Raw genomic sequence first — 23534 nt, forward strand, 5'->3', positions numbered from 1 at the left:
CCATGCGTAGAGGTGGATTGTCAGGAGCAATGCAGTTACCCCCACTAATTATCAGAGCGATGTCATTATTGAGATTGTTGAAACAAGGCCTTCATCTAGAAACGCTGGATACCGTTTGCTCCATAATCCCTTTAGTTTCAAACCAGCCTCCGGTGCAGATCTTACAGGTTTCAGATGATGATCTATTTCCAGTGCCCGACCAAAGAGCACGTCTGTCCTTGGACTAAGTGATGGAATTAGTGAAAACTTTCTTTACCTCTCTGGCTCCTAAGGAATAAGGAATGTACTCACCAAGTTATCAGATTTATTCCTGTGAGAAGGAATCCCAGCTTCCCCACTTAGAATGGACACACCATCAGATCCTCTAGTGTTTCCTATGTATATTATGTATTTCTTTCTGGGTATAAACAAAAAAATCATTTTGAGATTAAAAAAAAAGATATTACTAAAACTAGGAAAAAGATTTCTAAATTGTAATATGCATATTACCAGTGCTGATGCTATTAAATTAAATTGCACATATACAATGTGAAACGATGATTTTTCTCTCCTTAGGGGTCGCCTCTTGGTTGGTACTTTCGTGGGCCTGTTTTTCAACTTGATTACAATGCTTTCAATTAGGAATAAACCATTTGCATATGTCTCTGAAGGTATGTTATTAATCAGCACTACTAAGAATCTGCATTGAGTAATTTTAATCTGCCTAAGTACTTGTTCTGTAATATATATATATATCTAAAGGAGCACAAACTCGAGTATTTCTTTGAAATGTAATTGCCTTTTTCATAGTAAGATGAGAGCATGGTCAATTTTTTTTTTCTCTAAAGAAAGGCAGCATATATATATATATTACAGTGGCTTGCATAAGTATTCAACCCCTGCAGGGTGGAAGCTCCAAGTTTATACAGATGAAAGATATTGCCCTAACAATTGGCTTACAATTCTACCTGTGAATCTTTTTAAAAAGGTCAGATTTTTTTGGATAAAAGCCTCCCTAATGCTGGGTATCATTGGTCAGACTGTGAATCCGAAAGAAAACTGTGAAAATGAAGACCAAAGAACATTCTAAGGAAATTAAAATAACCTAAGCGTACAAAAAGGAATGCTCATTTTTAATGCTGCTAAAAATAAAACTCATCGTAAACTCTAGTGCACTTTTTAGCTGCTCGTCAGAGGACAGTTTTCAGACAGGCTCCTTTACCCGGGTAAATCGATATATGCCTGCATAAATGGCTTTGCTAGTTGTTCTCAGAATGTCTCGCTGTTTTTGTCATGCCATTTTTTTTTATATCTCTTTATTTAAACACACACACATAGCATATCAACCAGATTGTACAAAAAGTAATAAAAGATTTAAAACAAAGGCAGGTAGATCTTTAGATAATGAAACGCAATATAAAAAAAATTCAAAATGTTCAATTCAATAATAAATTAAAAATCAAACCATCATGTCAGTGATTGCCTCCATCGCCAGTAACCCTCCCATATCTTATTTATTTATTTTATATACCGACAATCTAGACGGTGTACAATTAGTCTTGTCATATCCCTCCAAATTGTCCCTGAGGACAAAAGTAATTTGCTTCATGATTGCAAGTTCCACCACCTCGTCTCTCCAATGCTTCAAAAATGGAACTCCTTCTAGAAAGAAGCAATAGTTATGTAATCCCCTTTATATGCAAGCGGGGGGTGTATATGCTTTCTTACTTGAACGACCAACTGGTAAAAGGAACCTCCGAGGCAGGAGGCAAACAAATCCATGATAACATTTTCTGGGCACTGGAGTCATTATTGTTTGTCATCAATTCCTCCAAATGCAAACTGAGCCTAACACCTCAGCTGGAAATTGTAAGGGTTCTGGCTTTTCTCCCTGCTCACAAACCTAGTGTCTGGAATAGATGAGGCGAGGCCTAGACCATGCTCAGGATGTTAGAAACCTTTAGCCTCAATATTCCTCAAATTTGTGTGGCACGCCTCCATATGAGACATACATTTGAAGACCCAGTGTAACTGAACTACTCAAGGGCTCCACTGGCTCTCCTCAGACAAATGGTAATATAAAATGGAATCTTAAAGATTTTTATTTTTATTTTGACTGCCAACGGAATTTTTTTTGTTTTCTAGTATTTTAGAAGTAATAAAATTTTAGGCATGAAGGAGTAGCCTAGTGGTTAGACCACTGGGCTATGAACCAGGGTTCAAATCCTACTACTGCTCTTGATGACTTTGGGCAAGTCACTTTACCCTCTGTTGCCTCAGGTACAAACTTAGATCTAGATTCATCAAAAAGCTATAAATATAGCAAAAAAAAAAAAGGGGGGGAGCAAAGTTAGTGTAATTTCCCTGCTCCCACATCGCACAGGTAATTTCCACAAGCTGCGATAAATTTATCGCCACAGTGCTAATTTTCACATCACATGCTGATTAATCCACTGCAGATGCATTACCAAACGAAAAAGTTGTTATCGCAAATGCTGTTTTGGCAGGAGAGAGAAGGGAGAGAGAGAGACTCTGTAGAGACCAATATGTAACTTTACTATTTATACCACTGTAAGAGGGGGCGCTGCTGCTTTTAACTTGGTTTGGGGGGTGGGGTAGATTTGGGGGGAGCAGTTTTACATACACAGTCGGAGGTACGAACAGCAAAGTTGACATCACTGAAGATTTTCTGTTCAATCAAGCTAGGTAGAGAATACATTGCACAAATCATCTCCTCTTTTAGCTTTCATTGCTCCAAATGACAGAAAAACAGTAATGTCAACTTTGTTGTTCGTATCTCTGATTGTGTATGTAAAACTGCCCCCCAAATCTACCTCACCCCCCCAAATTGAGTTAAAAGTGCCCCCTCTTACAAAGGTATAAATCGTAAAGTTACATATTGGTCTCTACAGAGTCTCTCTCTCGCTCTCTCTCCTGCTCAAACGGCATTTGCGATAAAAACCTTTTCGGTCGGTAAAGTGCAAACAAAAAAAAAACCAAGTAGTTATTTCTGGCATTAAAACCTGAGTTGCTGTGTGTTACTCTATTACATTAACTCTGCCCAAACTCCTTCCACTTGCAAAACTAATGTGATATTTGCATATTAGCGTGTGTTGAACGAGTTACTACATGATACTAGAGTTAAGGCCCTATTACAAAATGATAAATAACCCTGTTTGATTTGGGAGTCCTCTGCAGATAGGGAAATACCTACAGTATATGAATGTAATCCACTTTGAAGTGGCAGAATATAAATCAAATAAATATAAAAAAATTATAATTTTTAATATACTTTGATGCTGATGTTTAATCAGAGATTTCCATTTCATGCAGCTGCTAGTACAAGTTGGCTTCAGGAGCATGTTGCAGATCTCAGTAGAAGGTAAAGTTTTTTTTCTGACTTTTCATATGTCTAAATTTTGTAATCATAACTAACAGTTTGTTGTTGAGTTCTCTAGACTTCAGTTGGCAGAGCTAAGCACATAAGTCAGCTTTGTTTTGGACCTTAGCATCAGAGAAAGGTTTTTCCACATTTTTATATAGAAAGGAAGGTAAATATAAATATCATTGTGTAACCACAATGAAATGTCTGCCTATACTTGATAGCTGCACATATCCTGGCGTTAAATCAAGCTTCTGCAATTAAAGCATATATGGATGAATATCTCATAAATAGGGGTGCAATATCGTGCTTTCAATCATGGCATTCACTCTTATTTACTACATGTTCAGTTCTCTGTATGCAGCTATATATAAGGGAGTGGGAACAGAACATTTCTCCTGCTTCTGCGCTGACTTACATGAAATTCTGATTTCCCCACTACCCCACATCCCTAGGCACCCTTCTGCTATGTGATCTTTAACATCAGACTGTAGCAGGGGCCATTTTTCAGGCTAAACACAAGGTGTTGTCAAAAGTATTCTTCTTCCAGTAATCATTACTGGAATTCTATGAAGTCAATATTACTGCAAAGGACTTGTGGTTATATTTTAATATGCATAACACTAAATTGTGACTTAAGTTTGATAAACCACAAATGTTTTTGTCCCAAAGAGGGAAAATAGTGGGAGATTACTCTGTATTTTGCCAAATTTCATTTATTAAAGTTGCTATTCAGTCCAAGCAAATCAGCAAGCACCTGATTGGGTGGATAAGAACAGACCACTATGAAACAGGGGAAAGGGCCTTAGCCTCCTTCCTCCAATCCTCTCCGAACAACGAGCCTGGCGACTATCACTGCTGTTCAAAGCTTCATGGTTTCAACAGAGCAGGCCTTATATGTCAGTCACCCTTGTGGAGCCATCTTCTCTTCTCTGTTCTTTTGGAAGGAATACAGTCAGTACCTCTTGAGCTCATTCGGTATCCTGGGATGTTCCCATCAAGTCCCATTGTCTTAATTATGCCTGTACGTTGAATACTCCCTTTGTTGCAAACAAGTTTGTTCGCACCCTAGTCCTGTTATGTTCTTACCTCTTATCAAAGAGACATCACCTTTTCTTGCTAGCGTGAACACTAAACAAAAATATTTATTTAAGATGTTTTGTTTCTGATCCTTTACTTCATTTAACTCCACCATCCCCTTTAACCGGCATTATTATACAATGATTATCATATTATCTGATAGCTGCAGAAAGAATCCATTCTGATCATCATCAATTTTTTTTTCTGTGTAATAGTGCATAAAATATAATTTTAACTAGTAAACTGAGTAGATATTAGCTGGATAGAACAGACCAGCCACAGACAACCTGAAAACTACATTCTTACATCATCATATTTCTCTGTGAACAAGCAGGGCAAAGATCATCCACATAAGTGGGTGGGTGAAGACATCTGATGGCGCTGAGATGGAAGAGCACAGACCTTCCCACATAGTTACTGTTGCTCGAGGCTTCTCGGTCATCTTTCTTCTCCTAGCCAAAAGGACAAAATTTTTAGTCTCTTTCTATAGCTGCTTGTCCAGTTTTTCCAATACAGTATTTCCCAATTGTTTCTAAACTTTCATTATTTTTCATCTGCCTGTCTCCTAAAAAAAAAAAAAAAGGAAAATTTAAACTTACCTCTTTTCTTAAAAACTGAGTTCAGTATAGTTGCAGTCCTCTTCAAGATGGCAGACAGCAAGCCAGGTTTCAAGTGTTCCTATAAAATGTAAGAACAGCATGACCAGTACCTGTGTTGGCTGAGGCTATCCCATGAGGTGGCCAGCTGTGGCCTGTGTTCACATGTCTCGAAGGGCCAGAAAATCAAGAAGCCTCAAGCTGAAATATTTTCTCTAGCCTCATAAGGCGACCACCTCGTCAGTATAAATGAAAGCATTCAGCACAGAAGCAGTCACCTAAACCAAAAAAAGAAGCAGTCCTCTTATGAATAGCGCCATAAATTTTACAAGGCACAGGTGCCATTCACCCTCCGAGGAGGATAGCAGGAAATGAGACGTCACAGAATTAAAACAAGTACACTCTGTGCTGACAAGCAGTAATTGACACAGAGAGGGTCCTCTTTGGCTGAATCCCTCCTCTGCGCAGAGAAGCTGTCAGCACCATCTTCAGTGCAAAACCTTTCTCTGCACAGAAACATGAAAACAGGGCCAAAATTTGCCAACATTGCCTATGTCCTTTGAGCTTGTACCTCCATACTTTGTACATAGAAACTCTTCAATCCCTAGGGTTAATTATCAATTTCCCAACATCCATCTCATGTCATGGACTTTATAGGAACCTATTTGGACACAATACAAGAGAGTCTTTCTTCAACAGAGAGCAAGTGTTTTGATGTCTTTATCTTAATAGTGTTAGGATATGGACAAGTTACCTGTCTATTTATGAAAACGTTAGGACACATAGCAGCAACAGCAGCTGGTCTCATAACTTGTCATAGGACCAGCTCACTGGCATCTGAAATTCCAGTGGAATGCAAATCTCCATTCTTTGTCTTACAAAGTGCAAATATCCAATGTCATCGCCCATTCTCTAACGTGATTAAATCCTTCCAGCCTACTCAGAAGTCACTTTTATCACCAGCCTCAGGTGCAGGAAGCAATAATCACAGATCCTTCCAGTCATAGTTGAGTTCATTTCAGCAATCTATCTTCTCAGAGATCATTGTTACCAGCAGAGACATTCTTTCACACAAATTATCCAGAGCTCAGTCATTTTTCAGTGCACTCAAAGTAATCGTTCCCTGACTGAAGAACAAGATAGTCTTAATCCAAACAGACAACCAAGTTGTATGTTCTATATCAATAAACAAGGAGGCAAAAACTTATAACCTTTGTCAGGAAGCCTGCGAAATTTGGAGATGGGCAATTTCCCAAAGAATCTTTTTCCAGGCTGTCTACCTCCTAGGGAGAGAAAATGGTTATTAGATGATTGAGAAGTGCAGAAACGTTTCCAGCTTTAGGGTACCTTGATCATAGATCCCACATATTTCTCCAGGGTTCCAAGAGAAAACAGTCTGATGACTGACACCTTCTTGGTTCTGCATTTCCCCCCAATTCTTATACCCAAAAACAATTCAGAAGTTAAGGTCAATTGATTTTAATTTTGGCCTAACCAAGTTTCGTTTCCATGACTACAATGCCTAACTATTCACTTATAAAATTATTCCGATTCCCATCCCTGATCGTGCAGAAGATGGGGAATTCCTTCAGTTGTTTGCCCTGACTGCATGGATGTTGAATTCAAGTTAGTATTTTCTCTACAGTTACCTTCTGGAGTGGGCAAGGTTACCCCAGAAACCGGAAAATTCTCTTATGAATGAAATTTGATAATTTCAAATGGAATAGGTTCACCACCTAGTGCTCAAATTTTCCAACAAAACCATTTTACCTGACCTGTTCCTCTCTTACTGCAATACGTTTTAAGCCTCTCTGAATCAGGATTAAAATCTCTGTTGGAATTCATTGCTGTGCCATATCAGCATACCATGAAACTTTCAAGGGTCTTCCTATTTCCCATCAACTTATTAGCTAGATTCATCATTCTGCTATATTTAAAGCAGAATGATGAGCCGCGGTAAAAAAAAACAAGGGGCGAAATTGTGCAACCGGCCGCCTCGTGGCAGTGCATTTTTGCCCACTGCTGCCAGGCAGCACCCATAGCGCCGTGGGAAAAGGTGGTCGTATTTCCCTCGGTGCTGACGGCAATAATGTTGAAAACATTATTGCCTGCAGCGCTCCAGGCAATAATGTTGTAAACATTATTGCCTGCAGTGCTGCCGGGTCAGAACCCCGCCAACCTCCGATTAAAGATCATCCTAATGCCATGGGATCTGAGTGTAATTCTGGCTCAACTCATTACACTACCATTAAAGGCTCTGACAACTGTAGAACTAAAGTTCCTTTTTTGGAATGTTTTATTTTTAATAGCAGTGTCATCTGCCAGAGAGTAGAGGAGTTACATTCCTTGGCACTTTCCTTATACTCAAATTTTCCATAACAGAGCAGTTTTGAAAACTCATCCTAAATTTCTACCAAAAGAGGTCTTTCAGTTTAATTTAAATCAATCAAGAACATAAGAAATGCCATGCTGGGTCAGACCTGGGTCCATCGAGCCCAGTATCCTGCTTCTGTCTGGGTCACAAGTACCCAGCGTTCATACTGAATGAAATTTTTAGATCCCTGGGTCTGCTCCTAACTTAGATGAAAGAATGATTACACCAAGTTAGCTGCAATAAGTATTATCAGTTTTACTGATATCCGCATAGCAAGAGAATCTTTGACTTGACATGCCTCATCAGATAATTCTAAAATTGACTGCCACAGTGCTTTCTCTTATAATCTAAAAACTCATCATGAATCGCATATCTCATCATTCTTAGGTCATCTTGACTTGTACATTTCTGTTTCTTCTTTCATATTTTAAACAAGCATAGATAATTATTTTTTGGCATATTTTTATATTTGACTTGCTAAGATTGTCAGAACATCTTTCTACAATAACCTTTAACCCTACTTCCTCTTTCATCCTGTCCCCAAACTTCTGAAGTTTAATATCCTCTTGCACAGCTGTGGTACATTTTGGATATAGAAACATAGAAATGACGGCAGAAGAAGACCAAATGGCCCATCCAGTCTGCCCAGCAAGCTTCACACATTTTTTCTCTCATACTTATCTGTTTCTCTTAGCTCTTGGTTCTATTTCCCTTCCACCCCCACCTTTAATGTAGAGAGCAGTGATGGAGCTGCATCCAAGTGAAATATATGCTAAATATATATTATTAATTGCTAATCTCTACGATGTTCAAGAAAAAGCAGAGCTTGGTTAATCACGACACTAGCAGCTCTCAAAAAATAGATGTATTTCTTGTTACTCATTTTTCAGGGATGGCAATGGTTTTTCCTACTCTAGCTGACTAGTAATGTTCTATTTTATTTATAGATATTTGATTTGCCACCTTTTTTTCACGAGTGGCTTCAAGGCAGATTAACAGTTAAGAGTACATTGGTCAAAGTAATTTATAATCACAGTTGAATCATTTTTAAAATGGATAACACTGAGAAGCCAGGATATATAACTTATAGGTCCTTGCTTGATCAGATAGGTCGGAAAACGAGTGTCTGCTGAGGGACCTCTAAGGAAAGGTGTGGCCAAACAGCCATGACTTACTTCACTCTCAGAAAGAAAAAGCTAACACAGCTCGAGGTGTAGGGGTAGCAGTACCTTGTTCAAGAGTTTTGAAGCATAACAACTGAAGGCACTAAGTTTCATACAGGATGGTCTAGCTGAAGCTTGAGGTAGGGAGGAGAGAAGAGCCATTTGAGAGGACCATGTTTATCATGAACCCCCTGATAGATGTGTCCTCTGCTTGGGGGCGTCAATGTCCAGGGTTGCAGCAGGTGCACCTAGATTACCCTAAAAAAGCATCTGGCCTGACTTTACAAGATGGAACGACTCTTCGGGCTGGGTAAGTCCGATCCATGGCATAGGAGGCATCGACATTGAGGGACCCCAGAGCTGTATCGAAGGCCATCGAGCCTTCGACATTGATGGGGCTGTTGGTTCCATCAGCATCAATGGCTGGCAGGCATGCCAGAGACAGGCCATCACCCACCTCTTCCAGATCATAGACATCTGGTATGTCGTCTTTGGCCTCTGCACCGGGGAAGGATCGATCCAAGCATAGAGAGAAGCTGAAAAAGCATCGGTATCTGTCTCTGTTGATGCATGGTGCCAGGCTCCGGGATGCACCAGCTTTAGCAGTGATGCCCCTGAAGTGATCCTGTGGTGAGGAGAGCTAGTCCTCTATGGATCCCAGGAATTCACCACGACTTCCACTGGTCATGATGTCCGCTACTGATTCTCCTCAAGGTTCCGAAGAGGATTTGGTCATGCCTCTTGCATCCCAGACTGTCCTGGCATTGATGATCTATGAGGAGAAGCTGTAGAAGCGTGTGCAGCTGACTGTGGAAAGGGCTGTGTGAGGCCTCTATATCAGGGCACCAACAGCACTGGGGCAAGCAGTGTCCCTCTTTGTGCCATTACTTGAACCCCTATACATGCTCTTGGAGTGCTACCATCACTGGTGTTGGTACCTGGGGCATCATGGATACCTGTCGGGGCATTGGGAGCACCACTGGCCAATCTGGTGTTTGCCCGGCAATGGGGGCAGCCTCAGGGTCCGGGTCACCAAAGCCATTCAAATTAGTTCCCATGCTATTGGCCAAGGAATGAGCACATCGGGACCTGTCCCCTAGATACAACAGCGAGGACGAGGGCCCGAATGACCCTTGGGAGGTATGACTTTTCCAATGTTTCAGATCCTGATGCATTGGATGGCCTTCCCTCAGACCTGTCTCCTCCTGACAACAGAAGGAAATCTCCCCAAAAGACCTCTCCTTCTCAGATTTTGTCAGGTTGATGGCGGAAGCCATCCTATTTTAGTGGACAGAGAAAAACACCCAGCACAAGATGCTGTATGTTCTCCAGTATGTTGAGCCTCCTAAGGAGATCGTGGCAGTCCCAGTACATGAAATTCTTTTGAAGTTACTAATGAGGGGGAACACCCCCTCTCAGTGCCTCTTGTAAATAGGAAGGCAGACATGATATATCTTTCAGAAGGCTCTTAGATTCGACAAGCATCAGCTGCCACACCAATTGGTTGTAGTCTAATCAGCTCTCAATAAGGCCAAGGGCTCTCGGACCCATTCCTCAGCGCTCCCAAGGAAGGATCAGAGGGTCATGGATGCTCTTGGGAGAAAGGTGTTTCAGGGTGCTATGCTTATTGCCCGCATAGTGGTCTACCAGCTCTACATGGGCCAGTATATGCAGGATATCCCAAAGCAGGCCCAGGAAGTGGCTGAGCAGCTGCCTCAACATCAGCAAGACACTCTCCTGTTGCTGGTGCAAAAGAATCTGGGGTGTGGGAAACACAGGGTCTGGACGACCTATGATGTTTTCGAGATGGCATCGAGAGTCTCTGCAGCAGGCATGGTGCCCGTAGACTGCCTGGCTGCGGGCCTCTGATCTTCATCAACAAGTGCAGGAGTGACTTGCTGACAGGCCGTATACAGGGGAGAGAATCTCTTTGGAGATACGGTAAAGGGCGTGGTGGCCCAGATTTTGAAACTGCTATGTGACATTCCAGCAGCTGTCTGCTGGCACTCAGAATCACCCACCTCACCTGGGTGGCCTTCAGGGTCTTTCTTCCGCCTGAGGAGATATTATCCTCCGCCACCTTGGCCCCATCAGCAGCAACAGGACCCATGGAGCCATCCAAGGCAATAGAGGGCTCCAAAGCCCCAGCCAGCACCCCCATCAACTCTAGGATGAGGTTTTGACTGGAACATAGGGAGCATAGCCAAATCTGCCATACCCATGGCAAGGGACCTTCCGGTCGGGGGCAGGCTGCGGTTCTACGTAAACTGTTTGGCCCAGTATAACCTTGGACCAGTGGGCGCTTGCCATTGTCTGCAGAGGGTACAGATTAAATCTATTAATTGCCCCCCCCCCCCTGTCCTTTTTTGGGACAAGTAGCACATTAAAAAGTGCTTTTAGCGGAGTTCTCCTCCCTCTTAACGGCCAGAACGGTTGAGCCCATTCCACCAGGGCAAACAGGGTGGGGATACTACTCACAATACTTCCTGATTCCAAAGAAATCGGGAGGACTTCATCCCATCCTAGATCTAAGGGCTGTTAGGATTGTGGACCCTTGTTTTGGGGGTGAGGTTGGTGCAACCTACAGGGTAGGCTCTGTAGGTCCTCACTGCCAACTGGTGGAACAGATGGTACAGAGATTAAGCTGGAGCTTTGTCTATACCAACCCCTTTCCCCTTTGGTTGAGCCTTTGGATTCTGGGAGCCAGCAGATCTTAGGGGCAGTCTCTGTGAAGCTGACGGTAGAGATGATCTGGGACCAGTTGAAGGCAGATGGCATGCAAGAATGTCGAGAGTCCAGGGTGTGGTCAATGACAGGCGGCAGGCAGGGCTATTGAAAGTCCAGGCTATGGTTAATTACCAGAGATCCGACTGAGGTAGAAGGTGGAAACTGGAGAGGACGGAGGGGGCAAGGCGGAGAAGATGAAGGTGGGTTGGGAAAGACTGGAGACACGGAGGCAAGGCTGGAACACAGAGCAGGAATGCATATTATTGCAAGGTTAGTCGACCCGTTGCTGAGGCACTGTAGTGTTGCACGACCGGGATTTAAATGCCCAGCTTTGTGATGTCATCAAAGGGTGCTGGTGGAGTCTCTTCCCATTGCAGTACTTTCATTAGTCGGCGTGCACTTAGGAGGCAGCCCCAATATGGGAGATGGCATTCCGGGCTGCATAGAGTGGACATGTTGGGCATGTCTGGCAGTGTTGGGTGAGTGAGCCAGGGGCTACAAAGAGAAAAGTTCAAGATGGTTTCCGTGGATATCTTGATTCTCCTTCCTGAAAAAAAGGAACTGGCTATGTTCCCTCAATCTCAAGGATGCATACACTCACTTCAAGTCGTCACCAGCCACTGGAAGTATCTCTGATTCATGGGGGGAAAACAGCACTTTAATTACCGCATTCTAACATTTGTTTAGATTTAGATTTATTTAAATTTATGAATTGCCTAATCGCAAAAAAGGCTAGCATGGAAATGCTTAGTCATGGTGGCAGTGCACGTTCACAGACTGGGAGTCCATGTTTCCCCCTATCTGGATGATTGACTGGTCAAGAGCACCTCTCGGGCAGGGGCCAAAGCATCTATGCACTTGACCATCTGGGTGGTGGAGTAATTAAGGTTTATTATCAACTACCCCATGTCCTATCTCAACCCATCACAGCAATTGAACTTCATTGGAGCCCTTTTAGCTCAGGCCAAGGCCTTTCTGCCCTAGCAACGGGTCACCAGTTTGATGACCATCACAGCAGAGATTCAGGTGAGCCAGCAGGTATCAGCATGGCATGTGTTGGCTTCTGGGCCACATGGCCACAGTGTTACATGTGACTTGGCACGTTTACACATGCAGAAAGCCCAATGGGATCCTGAGGTCCCAGTGCTCTCAGGCCACTCGGAATCTACAGGACTGCATCCAAGTCACTCCACCCCTCAGGGACTACCACAAAACACTCTCTGTGCTTGTCAAAATGCAGCAGCACGACTATTAACTGGTTCCATTATGCGCAACCACATTAAACCAGTTTTATTTTCATTACACTGTCTCCCAGTGGCTTGGAGAATTCAGTATAAACTGGCTACCATTATCCATAATCTTTTTAATGTTATTTATTTATTTAAAATATTTCTATACCGCTTGTTATACCATAACATCCATAATAATAAAAAGTCAGGCTTACAGATCAAACCATAATTAACATAGAGAGTAAGTACTTAACATAAAAATACATATTGCTCTTCAGTTCTTGTACAGACCTTACCATCTTGCTCCTTAAATTATTGTTTGAATAGCCATGTTTTTAGGGCCTTTTTGAATGTGTAGGTATCTGTCTTACATCGCATTTGCTTTGGCAAATGTGGTAGTAGTAACAGGCAATAAAGCGACTCCATGGAATCTGCAAGGTATTTGTAACTTGGATTAGTTACTGTCAGCGACAGGCTGCTGGGCCCGATGGACCTTAGTCTGACCCAGCATGGCATTTCATATGTTCTTATTGTTCTAAGTGGAATTGGGGTAAGCATAAAGCACTACTTGATTCCACAGAATTGAGAAGATGACTGCCGCCAGACTATCCTCCACAGGCATCCTGAAGCAATATGTTGGAAGTTTGTTATTTAATAGTATTGTAAATAGATCTATGATTGGGGTACCCTAGAGTTGGAACACTTCCTGAGCTAATTGATGGTCCAATGGCCATTCTTGCGGCAGCAATTAGCAACTTTATCGGCCAGGGAGAAAAAATCAGTTTGGAGGCAAATTGACAGCTTGAAGAAGAATTTGTTGGGAAATTGCCCATTTCCAAATCTTGCAGGCTTCCAAAGGTTGAAAGAGCCTAACTCTCCCTGTTTGTTGAGATAGAACATGGCCACTTGGTTGTCTGTTTGAATTCATAACTACTTTGTTTAGTAAACTGGGTCTGAATATTTTGACAGTATTGAAAATAGTTTTCAATTCTTGATGCAGTAATTCATACAAAGTAACTTTTTCTATTGAGGACTAGGTTCCTTTACTACATAAGTGGTTGAAATGAGCTCCCCAACCAATGATTAACATCACCTTCCCCTGGACACAAGCTACCGTCAAGTTATACACCCCCAGCAGAACACTACATTCATCACAACAACAGTTCCTTAAAATAACCTCACCTTGCTTTGCTCGTCTTGACTATACGAGAGAATGTGCCTTCTAAATTGCCAGCCCAACACTGTGGAACTCTCTACCCATTCAAATCCGTAACACCAGCAACCCAAAGGAATTCAGGAAAGCTCTAAAAACCTATTTCTTCAACCAGGCTTTCAAAGATTTAATAATCATCGATTTCTGCAGTTCAGCAAATACATCCTTTCTCAAGCAGAGAGAGTTCTTTTCCTCCCCAACAGGTCCTATCCATTTAACCATGTGTGTTTTGATTTTGTTATGAATTTTATGGATGTTTTTGTTACTTGCCCCAAACTTTGGAGGGCACAGGATATAAGTGATTTTAAATAAAATAAATAAATTTCAAGTCTGGCATGGGGATAGCCTTCCAAAGTCCTCAGATCCAAACTGTGCTAATGATGGATGTGTCCACCTTGGACTGGGGAGCTCATGTCAATGGACTCAGCACACAGGGTCTGTGGTCTGTCTAGGAATGACTTTGTCAAATACATTTCCTGGAGCTCTAGGCAATCAGGTATATGCTGTGGGCTTTCAGAGATCGGCTCTCCAACATAATTGTACTGATACAGACCAACAACCAAGTAGCAATGTGATATGTCAACAAGCAGAGATGTACAGGAACATATCTCCTGTGTCAGGAAGCGGTCCAAATATATAGTCATGGCCCTCTTCTTCGGGATGGTGCTCGGGGTCATCTATCTGGCCAGAATGGAGAATGTGATCGGGAAAAGACTGAGTTGCTCCTTCACACACCACGAATGATATCTGGATCAAAGAGTTGCGAATATGATCTTCTGCCTTTGTGGAAGCCCAGAGGTGGATCTATTTACAGTGCCTTGGAACTGGAACAGAAAGGTTCCTTAGTTCTCCCTATACTGGGCACCTGACAGACCAGACTCAGATGCCTTCGCCCTCCATTAAAGTGAGGATCTCCTGTACACGTATCCTTCAACTCCACTGGTGGTGAAGACTTTGTTAAAGCTTTGTGAGGACAAAGGGTCTATGATTTTCATAGCCCCTTATTGGGTGAGACAGGTTTGGTTTCCACTCCTCCTGGAAATATCCATCTGGAAACCAATCAAACTGAGGACTTCTCCAGATCTCATCACCCAGGATCGGGGAGATTGGGCCAGCCCAACCTGTTGCTCACAGCCTGGATGTTGAGAGGCTGATCCTGCCACCGCTCGATCTCTCAGAAGGTGTGTCTCAGGTCTTTGTAGTTTCCAGAAAACTTTCCACTAGAAAATCCTACAAACTGAAGTGGAGGAGGTTTTCCATATGGTGTTAGGAAAAGTCCTTAGATCCTTTTTCCTGCTCACCACAAAAACTGTTTCACTGCCTTGTACACCTTTCAGAAGCTGGTCTGAAGACCAACTTTGTTCGGGTTCATCTGAGTGCGATTGGTGCATGTCACCATGGTGTAGAGGGTAAGCCCATCTCTATACAGCCTATAGTTGTACGTTTTATGCAAGGTCTGCTTTAATTGAAGCCTTTCCAGAAAACTCCCACTGTGTCTTGGGATGTAAGTGTGGTGTTGGCTCAGCTGATGAAAGCTCCTTTTGAGCCACTGTGCTCATGTGACCTGAAGTACCTGATCTGTAAGTGACCTGTCGTCACTTCAGCATGTATGGTCAATGAGCTCCAGGTCTTAGTGACTTATCGACTTTATAGTAAGTTTTTTCACGATAAGGTCATCCTGCATACACACCCTAAGCTCCTGCCTAAGGTGGTGTCTGACTTCCATCTTATCCAGTCCATTGTCCTGCCAACATTCTTTCTCAGGTCCCATTCGCACCAATGTGAATGAGCCCTGCACAGTTTGGCCTGCAAGAGAGCCTTAGCCTTCTGTCTGGAGCAGTCAGAAGCGTATAGATAGTCCAACCAGCGTTTTGTTTCTTTTGACCTAAACAGACTGGGATCTTTGTTGCCAAACAGATGCTTTCCAGTTGGCTAGCAGTCTGCATCTTCTTCTGTTATGCCCAAGCGGGATTACATCTTGGGGATAATGTCAAGGCTCACTCTATTCAAGCCATGGCAACATCAGTGGCCCAATTGCGAGCAGTCCCCATGGAGCAGATCTGCAGAGCTACAACGTGGAGTTTCATCCATCCACTCATTCACATCACATTATTGTTTGGATAGGGATGGCCAATGTTTGGCCAATCTGTCCTTCAGAACCTGTTTGAAATTTAGAACCCAACTCTGTTCCCATCTAGGGCTGGTTCTTTCTGTTTAGTCTGCCCCCTCCTGTTACCAACAAAATGTTGATGATGATGTGCCCGTTGGCACCTGTTCTGGGGGCAGCCTGTTGCTAGGGATTAACCCATGTGTGAGGACTGCCACCCTGCTTGTTCTTGGAGAAAGTAGAGTTGCTTAACTGTAACAAGTATTCTCTGAAGACAGGTCAGTCCTCACGAAACCCACTCGCCTCCCTGTGGAGTTGGGTTTCCAATTTGAGAGTTTTATTGTTATTTTATTATGAATTCTAGGTTAAGACTGAGGGGACCCCATGTGGATGTGTGGTATAATGGCATGCTCAGAGAGGCTCAGTCAAAGTTATAGGAATTTTGACATATATCTTCCATGCCAGGCTCCAAGAGATGATGTCACCCATGTGTGAGGACTGATATCCTGCTGTCCTCAGAGAACACCTGTTACAGGTAAGCAGATCTGCTTTCTGTGTAGGCAACAGCAGGACAAATCAGCCACACAATCCCACCCTCTTCACCTTTAGAGTTGAAGGCCAGTTTGTTAAAAAGACTTGGATGGTGGTGGTAGCTGTGCAGGAAGATCTGCACCTGCTCAGAATGACCTTAGTCTCTCTAAGCTCTGAGAGAGCTTTTCCATTTTGGCGCTGTCAGATGATGCCACTTATTTGTGTGGCTAGTTTGACCTGTTACAGGTGAGAAACTTTACTGTATCACTACAGGGATACTTTGAGAAACAATTTTTTTCATATATGATTCACTAGTTGCTCTGTTATGACTTTAGGTAAACAGCTCTGAAAATAAAAATAAATTGCAAAATACTAAATTTGTTTACTGTGTCCCTTTAACTGATGAACATTTTTTAATTTTCCTGTAGCTTGTGTGGAATTATTCCAGGACTAAGCAGCATCTTCCTTCCAAGGATGAATCCTTTTGTCTTAATTGACCTTGCAGGGGCTTTTGCTCTCTGTATCACCTATATGCTAATTGAAATTAAGTAAGTACAATCTTTTTATGTTTAACCTGAGTCCTAAAATACATTTTTCCAGGGGAAGATGTCTAGTGATTGTAATATCTTAACTGCAGTTTGAGATCTGTATTCCATGAATCCTACATTTAAAGTTTACTAAAATACTATGTAACTTGTTATGGTTCACAATTGTGCTTCTGAAATTCACTAAAAGTTGTAGATAGAAGGTAGGCTACTGTTGATAACATTCCCTTTATTTTATTTTTTTTGGGGGGGGGGGGGGGGGGGGGGAATTGATCATTCAGATAAAGGGACAAGGGCCAGAACAGTGAAAAGCCAAACTGCTTCTTTATTTGAGCTATACTTCCTAACATATATAAAATGTAAAAGAGAGTCTAGATCGGGGAGCTCAAACCAGTCCTCGGGACCCTCCCCCCCCCCCCCCTCCAATCCTGTCAGGTTTCAGGATTTATTTGCATACAGTACCTCCTTTGAATGCAAATATTTCTCATGCTTATTCATTAGGGATATCCTGAAAAACCCTACTGGCCTGGGGTAAGGGGGGCCTAAGGACTGGTTTGAGCACCCCTGGCCTAAATAGCAGTCCTTTGAAGTATCAGTAGTCAAATGATGCTACTGTTTTATATAATGTTACTGTTCAGGCGCATGTGTGCAAGTGTTAATTGTGGACATCAAGGGTTTTCTCATCCATGCAAATGGTGGCAGTGGTAGTGGTCACCCCTGACATGTACCCCCTTCTTAGCTCAAATTCAGCAGCTCTATTTATTAAGAAAGTGCTTGGCCCTTAAATGGCACTGCCACCCAGCTCCAGCAAGTCATCTTAAATTCTATTTTTTTCTAGAACACCAAACAGATATTGCTGATCAAATGCTTTGCCAGTTTTAGGGGCCTATGATTATTCAGTGTAATAATGACAATAACATTCTTTCAACTAGAATTTTAACTTTCCTAGCGTGTAGCAGATGGACTCAGGACCAATGGGTATAGTGTATTCCTGATAGCAGTTGGAGACGGATCAGATTTCAATCTAACGTCAGCCCCTAGTACATATACCCCTGCAGGAAGTGCAGCTCTTCAGTATTTTCCGTCTCCATAAGAGTTAGGAACTATCTGCACGCTCTCACAGCGTTAGAACAAAATCAACGGAGAAAACCCAAATTCGGAAGAAAACCAACCTCGGAAGACGAGCCCCGCTCTCCTGCGGTGATACCCTCGGGTCCCTCCCCCAGTTGAGAATTCCCGAGGTGATTTCCGTGGTCCCTCGGAGGTGAGCCTCGGTCCGGCGGCCGAATCGCGGCGAGGACCTAGCCCCGATCTCGGGCGCGGCTGAGAGGCAGCGGGTGCACCCTCGAGCGCGGCGGTGAAGGTATTTGCCCTCTCCCCCCGCAGCCAGAGACCGCCTGGAACGAAACCGGGAAGCGCTGAAGGCAAGGTAAGGTAGAAATCTTCAGCATAGACTCCGGTCTCCGAGGTTCAAGGAGTCGCACAGGTCGCCGGCCAGGCCCCGGTTAGTTCCAAGAATCTTCCCACCTGGAGTCCCTCCGAGGTAGTCGCCATATTGCCTGCGTGGTCGCCGTCGCCATATTGGCCCTATTCGCCGCTCTGTCCGCCGTCTCAATCCGGGCGCACAAGACCAGCTAGGCGCACAAAATACATGTGCGCATAAAGTTACACGCACAAGGGCCGCGTGCATAAGATATACGCACATCGCGCTCCTATCAGGCTGAGCGCATACCTGCGGCTTGGGTGCACAACCTGCACACGTATCTTAGACGCACTGGAGCGCATAAGGGTTTGCGCACCTATAGCCATGGCACCACCGGAAATGGAGCTCAAGGCCTCTGCCCAGCATGCCATATCCGAGCCGCACAAAGCGAAGAGGCCAACGCCCTGTGCGCTCAGTGCGAGGAGGCCCTGGGAGATCCAGTCCCACCCAGGGCCAAGTACTAGCTCCTCAGTGAGTACCCCGGACCTAGCAAATTCCACCGGGACACCCCCTCAGACGGGGACCCCCAGGGACTCAACGCCCCTTAGCTCGGACCCAGCATCTATCTCATGGGTGGAATTCTTCAAAGGGCTACACACCTTCATCCACATGCAGACGGAGCCTCCGGCTAAATAGCCACAGCCTCCACCAGAAGACCTTTATCCCTCAGGCCTCTCTAGGCCTAGACAAATGATTCCACCGCCCAGAAGCCCCACCTATGGGGACATGGACAACTCTGAAGAGGAAGCAGAGCCCCTAGAAGAGGGGGAACTCCCCCCAGGGACAGAGCCTCACCGAACCATGAGACAATTCTTCACCAAGGACGAGCTCCCAGACCTGGTCACCCACAGCCTGAAGGAGCTTGCTATCCCAGGCGCAAGTGCTTCGGGTTAGCCTAATACGAATCCCCTACTAGAGGGACTCTGCCAGACCTCTTGCCATTTCCCTCTCTTACAAGCCGTCCAGCAGCTAATTGACCTGGAATGGAGTGCTCCAGAGTCCACATTCAAAGGGGGACGAGCCATGGCAGCCATGTACCCTCTGGACCCGGCGGCCAAAGACCTTCTGACATGCCCTAAAGTGGATGCCATGTCTGCGCGGTCTCGAAGCGCACTACTATCCCAGTGGAGGGAGGAGCAGCGCTCAAAGATGCTCATGACCAGCGTCTGGAATCCATCCTTAAACAGCAGGCCGCTATATCCCTACAAATAGCGGCCTGCTGCACCGTGGTGACACATGCCTGCCTATCTCAGACCAGGAGCAACACCACTGGGGAGGCCATGGAACCAGCAGTATCATTCCTTGAGGACGCTGCTTCCGATCTGGTGCACACAGCGGCCAGAGGAGTGTCATCAGCTGTGGCTGCCAGGAGACAACTCTGGCTCCGAAGCTGGTCGGCCGACGCATCTTCTAAATCGTGTCTCACAAGGATGCCCTTCAAAGGATCCCTTCTGTTCGACAGCGAACTAGAGAAACTGACCAACAAATGGGGCGAGTTCCCATTGCCGCGCCTACCGGAGGACAGGAATAAGAGAAATCAGCGACCCTTCCCCCGGGCCTCCAGGGGCAGAGGTTCACAGCGCTTGAACCCATACAGAAGCAACTATCAAGTGCCCCGCCCTACGGGCAGGAACCAGTCCTTTCGGAACAAGCACAACAAGAGGGGAACCAGCTCGGGTCCAGGCCCCAGCCGCACCCCACAATGAGATTCAGCCGACCCGTCCAAGGGAAGAAGCCATATGGGGCAGACTAGCCCTATTCTACCACAGATGGGTCGAGATAACTTCTGACAAGTGGGTCCTAGCCATCATTCGAGAGGGGTACTACCTGGATTTCCTACGAACCCCTCTGGACAAGTTCATGGAATCCCTCTGCCACGACCTCTCCAAGAGGGTGGCAGTGGAAGCTACACTGACCAGACTACTGGCCCTCGGGGCCATAACCCCAGTGCCTCCACAAGAAATAAATACTGGGCATTATTCCATTTATTTTATCGTCCCCAAGATAGAGGGTTTGTTCAGGCCCATCCTGGACCTCAAGTTGGTCAACCGCCACCTGAGAATTCCCTGCTTCTGCATGGAAACCCTATGCTCCGTAATAAGGGTGATACAACCGGGAGAGTTACTCACATCCCTGGATCTTTCAGAGGCCTACCTTCACATCCCAATTCATCAGGAACATCAGCGCTTCCTACGATTCAAAATCCTGGACTGTCACTACCAGTTCCGGGCACTACTCTTCAGGTTAGCCACAGCACTCCGGACATTCACCAAGATCATAGTGGTGGTGGCAGCGGCAACACTGAGGAAGGAAGGAATCCTCGTTCACCCTTACCTAGACGATTGGCTGATCAGAGCGAAATCCCCAGAGGAAAGCCACTAAGCAACCAACAGAGTCAAAACTCTACTGGAGAGCCTCGGTTGGGTGGTCAACACAAACAAAAGTTGTTTGCAGCCCACACAGTCGCTAGAATACCTAGGAGTCCGATTCGACACCAAAGAAGACAAGGTCAGCCTGACTCCCACAAGGAGATCAAACCTGAGGTGCCGGTTACAAATCCTGCTGAGCAAACCTCGCCCCATAGCATGGGATAACCTACAAGTCCTTGGTCTGATGGCATCCACACTGGAAGTAGTGCCATGGGCGTGAGCTCACATGAGACCCCTACAGCGCTCACTTCTATCGCGATGGAATCCACTGTCTCAGAACTACACTGTTCGTCTATCACTCCCAGGCAGGATCTGGACCCAGTTACAGTGGTGGCTGCAGGGCAGCCACCTGAACCAGGGGACAAGGCTATCTTCACCAACCTAGACCCTGCTCACCACAGACGCCAGCCTACGAGGATGGGGAGCACACTGCGAGGAGTTAACCGCCCAAGGGCAGTGGAACGCAGAATAGTCGGGATGGAACATCAACTGCCTAGACGCGTGGGAGGTCAGACTAGCCTGCCTACAATTCGCTCACAGACTCCGAGACAAAGCGGTCAGAGTAATGTCCGACAACGCCACGACAGTGGCCTACATCAACCGTCAGAGGGGAACCAGAAGCCAACAGGTGTCTCTGGAAATCGACCCCCTAATGTCGTGGGCAGAATTAAACCTCCAGGAGATCTCAGCCGTCCACATCGCCGGGAAAGACAACATCACGGCGGACTACCTCAGCAGAGAAAGTCTAGACCCAGGAGAATGGAAGCTGTCGCCCGCAGCGTTCCAAATGATAGTGAACCAGTGGGGGACATCAGACATGTGCCTTCTGGCAAACCGGTCCAACGCCCAAGTACCCAGGTAATTCAGCCGCAGGCAGGAACCTCAGTCCCAGGGGATCGATGCCCTGGAACAGACCTGGCCACAAAGGACCCTATTATACACCTTCCCGCCGTGGCTCCTATTGGGCGCAATCATTCACAAGATACAGCTACACAGGGGACTAGTGCTTCTGGTGGCCCCGGACTGGCCAAGAAGACTGTGGTACGCAGACATGAGAAGACTACTAGCAGGGACCCCCCTGCCACTGCCTCCTCATAGAGACCTGCTTCAACAAGGACCAATCCACCACGAGAATCCAGCTCAATTCTCTCTTACGTCCTGGCCATTGAGAGGGCTCTCCTGAGAAAGAGCGGATACTCAGGGGCTGCCTACAATTCGCTCACAGACTCCGAGACAAAGCGGTCAGAGTAATGTCCGACAACGCCACGACAGTGGCCTACATCAACCGTCAGAGGGGAACCAGAAGCCAACAGGTGTCTCTGGAAATCGACCCCCTAATGTCGTGGGCACCCTATTCCGAGCACGCAAGTTCTCCACATCTTTAACGTACATAAGGATTTGGAGAATATTCGAAGCCTGGTGCAAAGACCATGACATCATACCACGCTCAATTAAAGTTCCCATGATCCTGGAATTCCTGCAGAACGGGCTTCAGAAGGGTCTGTCCCTCAACTCCATCAAGGTACAGGTAGCCGCATTGTCATGCTACGGCTCCAAGAGCGAGGGCGACAGCATAGCTTCTCACCCGGACGTTTCACGCTTCCTGAAAGGAGTCAAACACATCCACCCACCACTAAAGTGGCAGGTACCTTTTTTGGAATCTCAACCTGGTCTTGGATTTTCTTACAGGAGCCTCCTTCAGGCCTCTCCGAGGTCTGTCCCTCCGCCTGTTAACTTTAAAGATAGCATTCCTGCTGGCAGTTTGTTCAGCCCGCCGCATTTCGGAACTACAAGCACTGTCCTGCCGTGAACTGTTCCTCAGGCTCACCCCGGGAACCATCCAGCTATGCACGGTCCCTTCGTTCCTTCCCGAAGTGGTGTCACACTTCCATCTCAACCAAACCATCTCGCTACCATTGCCGGATGAGTTGAAGAATTCGGAAGAGGCTCTTAGTCTACGCCACCTCAACATCGGCAGACTCCTATCCAGATACCTGGAAATGTCGTAACCCGTACGAAAAACAAACCACCTATTCGTCCTTCACAGCGGGAAGAGACAAGGGGAAGCAGCCTCGCAGGCAACCATAGCCCGCTGGATCAAGGAAGTCATCAAGGCGGCCTACGTAGAAGCAGGCAAGCCACCGCCTTTACAGGTCAAGGCCCACTCTACTAGAGCCCAGGCAGTGTCCTGGGCAGCAACCAGAATGCTGTCACCCGCCGAGATTTGCAGGGCGGCGACATGGTCCTCCATCCACACCTTCTCCAGATTCTATCGCCTGGATGTTCAGGCTCGGGAAGACACAGCATTTGCAAGGGCAGTACTAAGTGGGTCACGGGCAGCCTCCCACCTGGTTCGGGAGTAGCTTTTATACATCTCATTGGTCCTGCGTCCATCTGCTACATGCTAGGAAATGGAGAAATTACTTACCTGATAATTTTGTTTTCCTTAGTGTAGACAGATGGACTCAGCATCCCACCCTTGGCTGCCGTTACGCATGGAATTTCGAATGAATCAAGGATAAGCAATGTTTTCATTCACCTAGGACACTCACCCTACCGGGTGTCGACGCTTTCCGGTTGAATATACTGGCGGTCTCCAGCTATAGCCAATTCAACCAGATCAAATTAATCAAGTTATAAAGTTTAACCAAGTTATTCAAGTTAATCAAATTAGTCACACATATATCCACAATGCT

At 45.3% G+C, this 23534-nt stretch overlaps 1 protein-coding gene across 1 annotated transcript in view; it reads left to right on the plus strand.

Annotated features, from left to right (window-relative positions):
• The window catches only part of SLC30A6 (solute carrier family 30 member 6), a 94880-nt gene that overhangs the window by 54708 nt on the left and 16638 nt on the right, over positions 1-23534 (plus strand). Inside the window, exons 8-10 of the mRNA XM_029593780.1 lie at positions 556-650; positions 3313-3361; positions 16810-16929. Of these exons, the coding sequence (XP_029449640.1) occupies positions 556-650; positions 3313-3361; positions 16810-16929 (264 nt within the window). The remainder of the gene's footprint in view (positions 1-555; positions 651-3312; positions 3362-16809; positions 16930-23534) is intronic.

This window comes from Rhinatrema bivittatum, chromosome 3 (assembly GCF_901001135.1).
Source record: "Rhinatrema bivittatum chromosome 3, aRhiBiv1.1, whole genome shotgun sequence".
NCBI classification, from domain to species: domain Eukaryota; kingdom Metazoa; phylum Chordata; class Amphibia; order Gymnophiona; family Rhinatrematidae; genus Rhinatrema; species Rhinatrema bivittatum.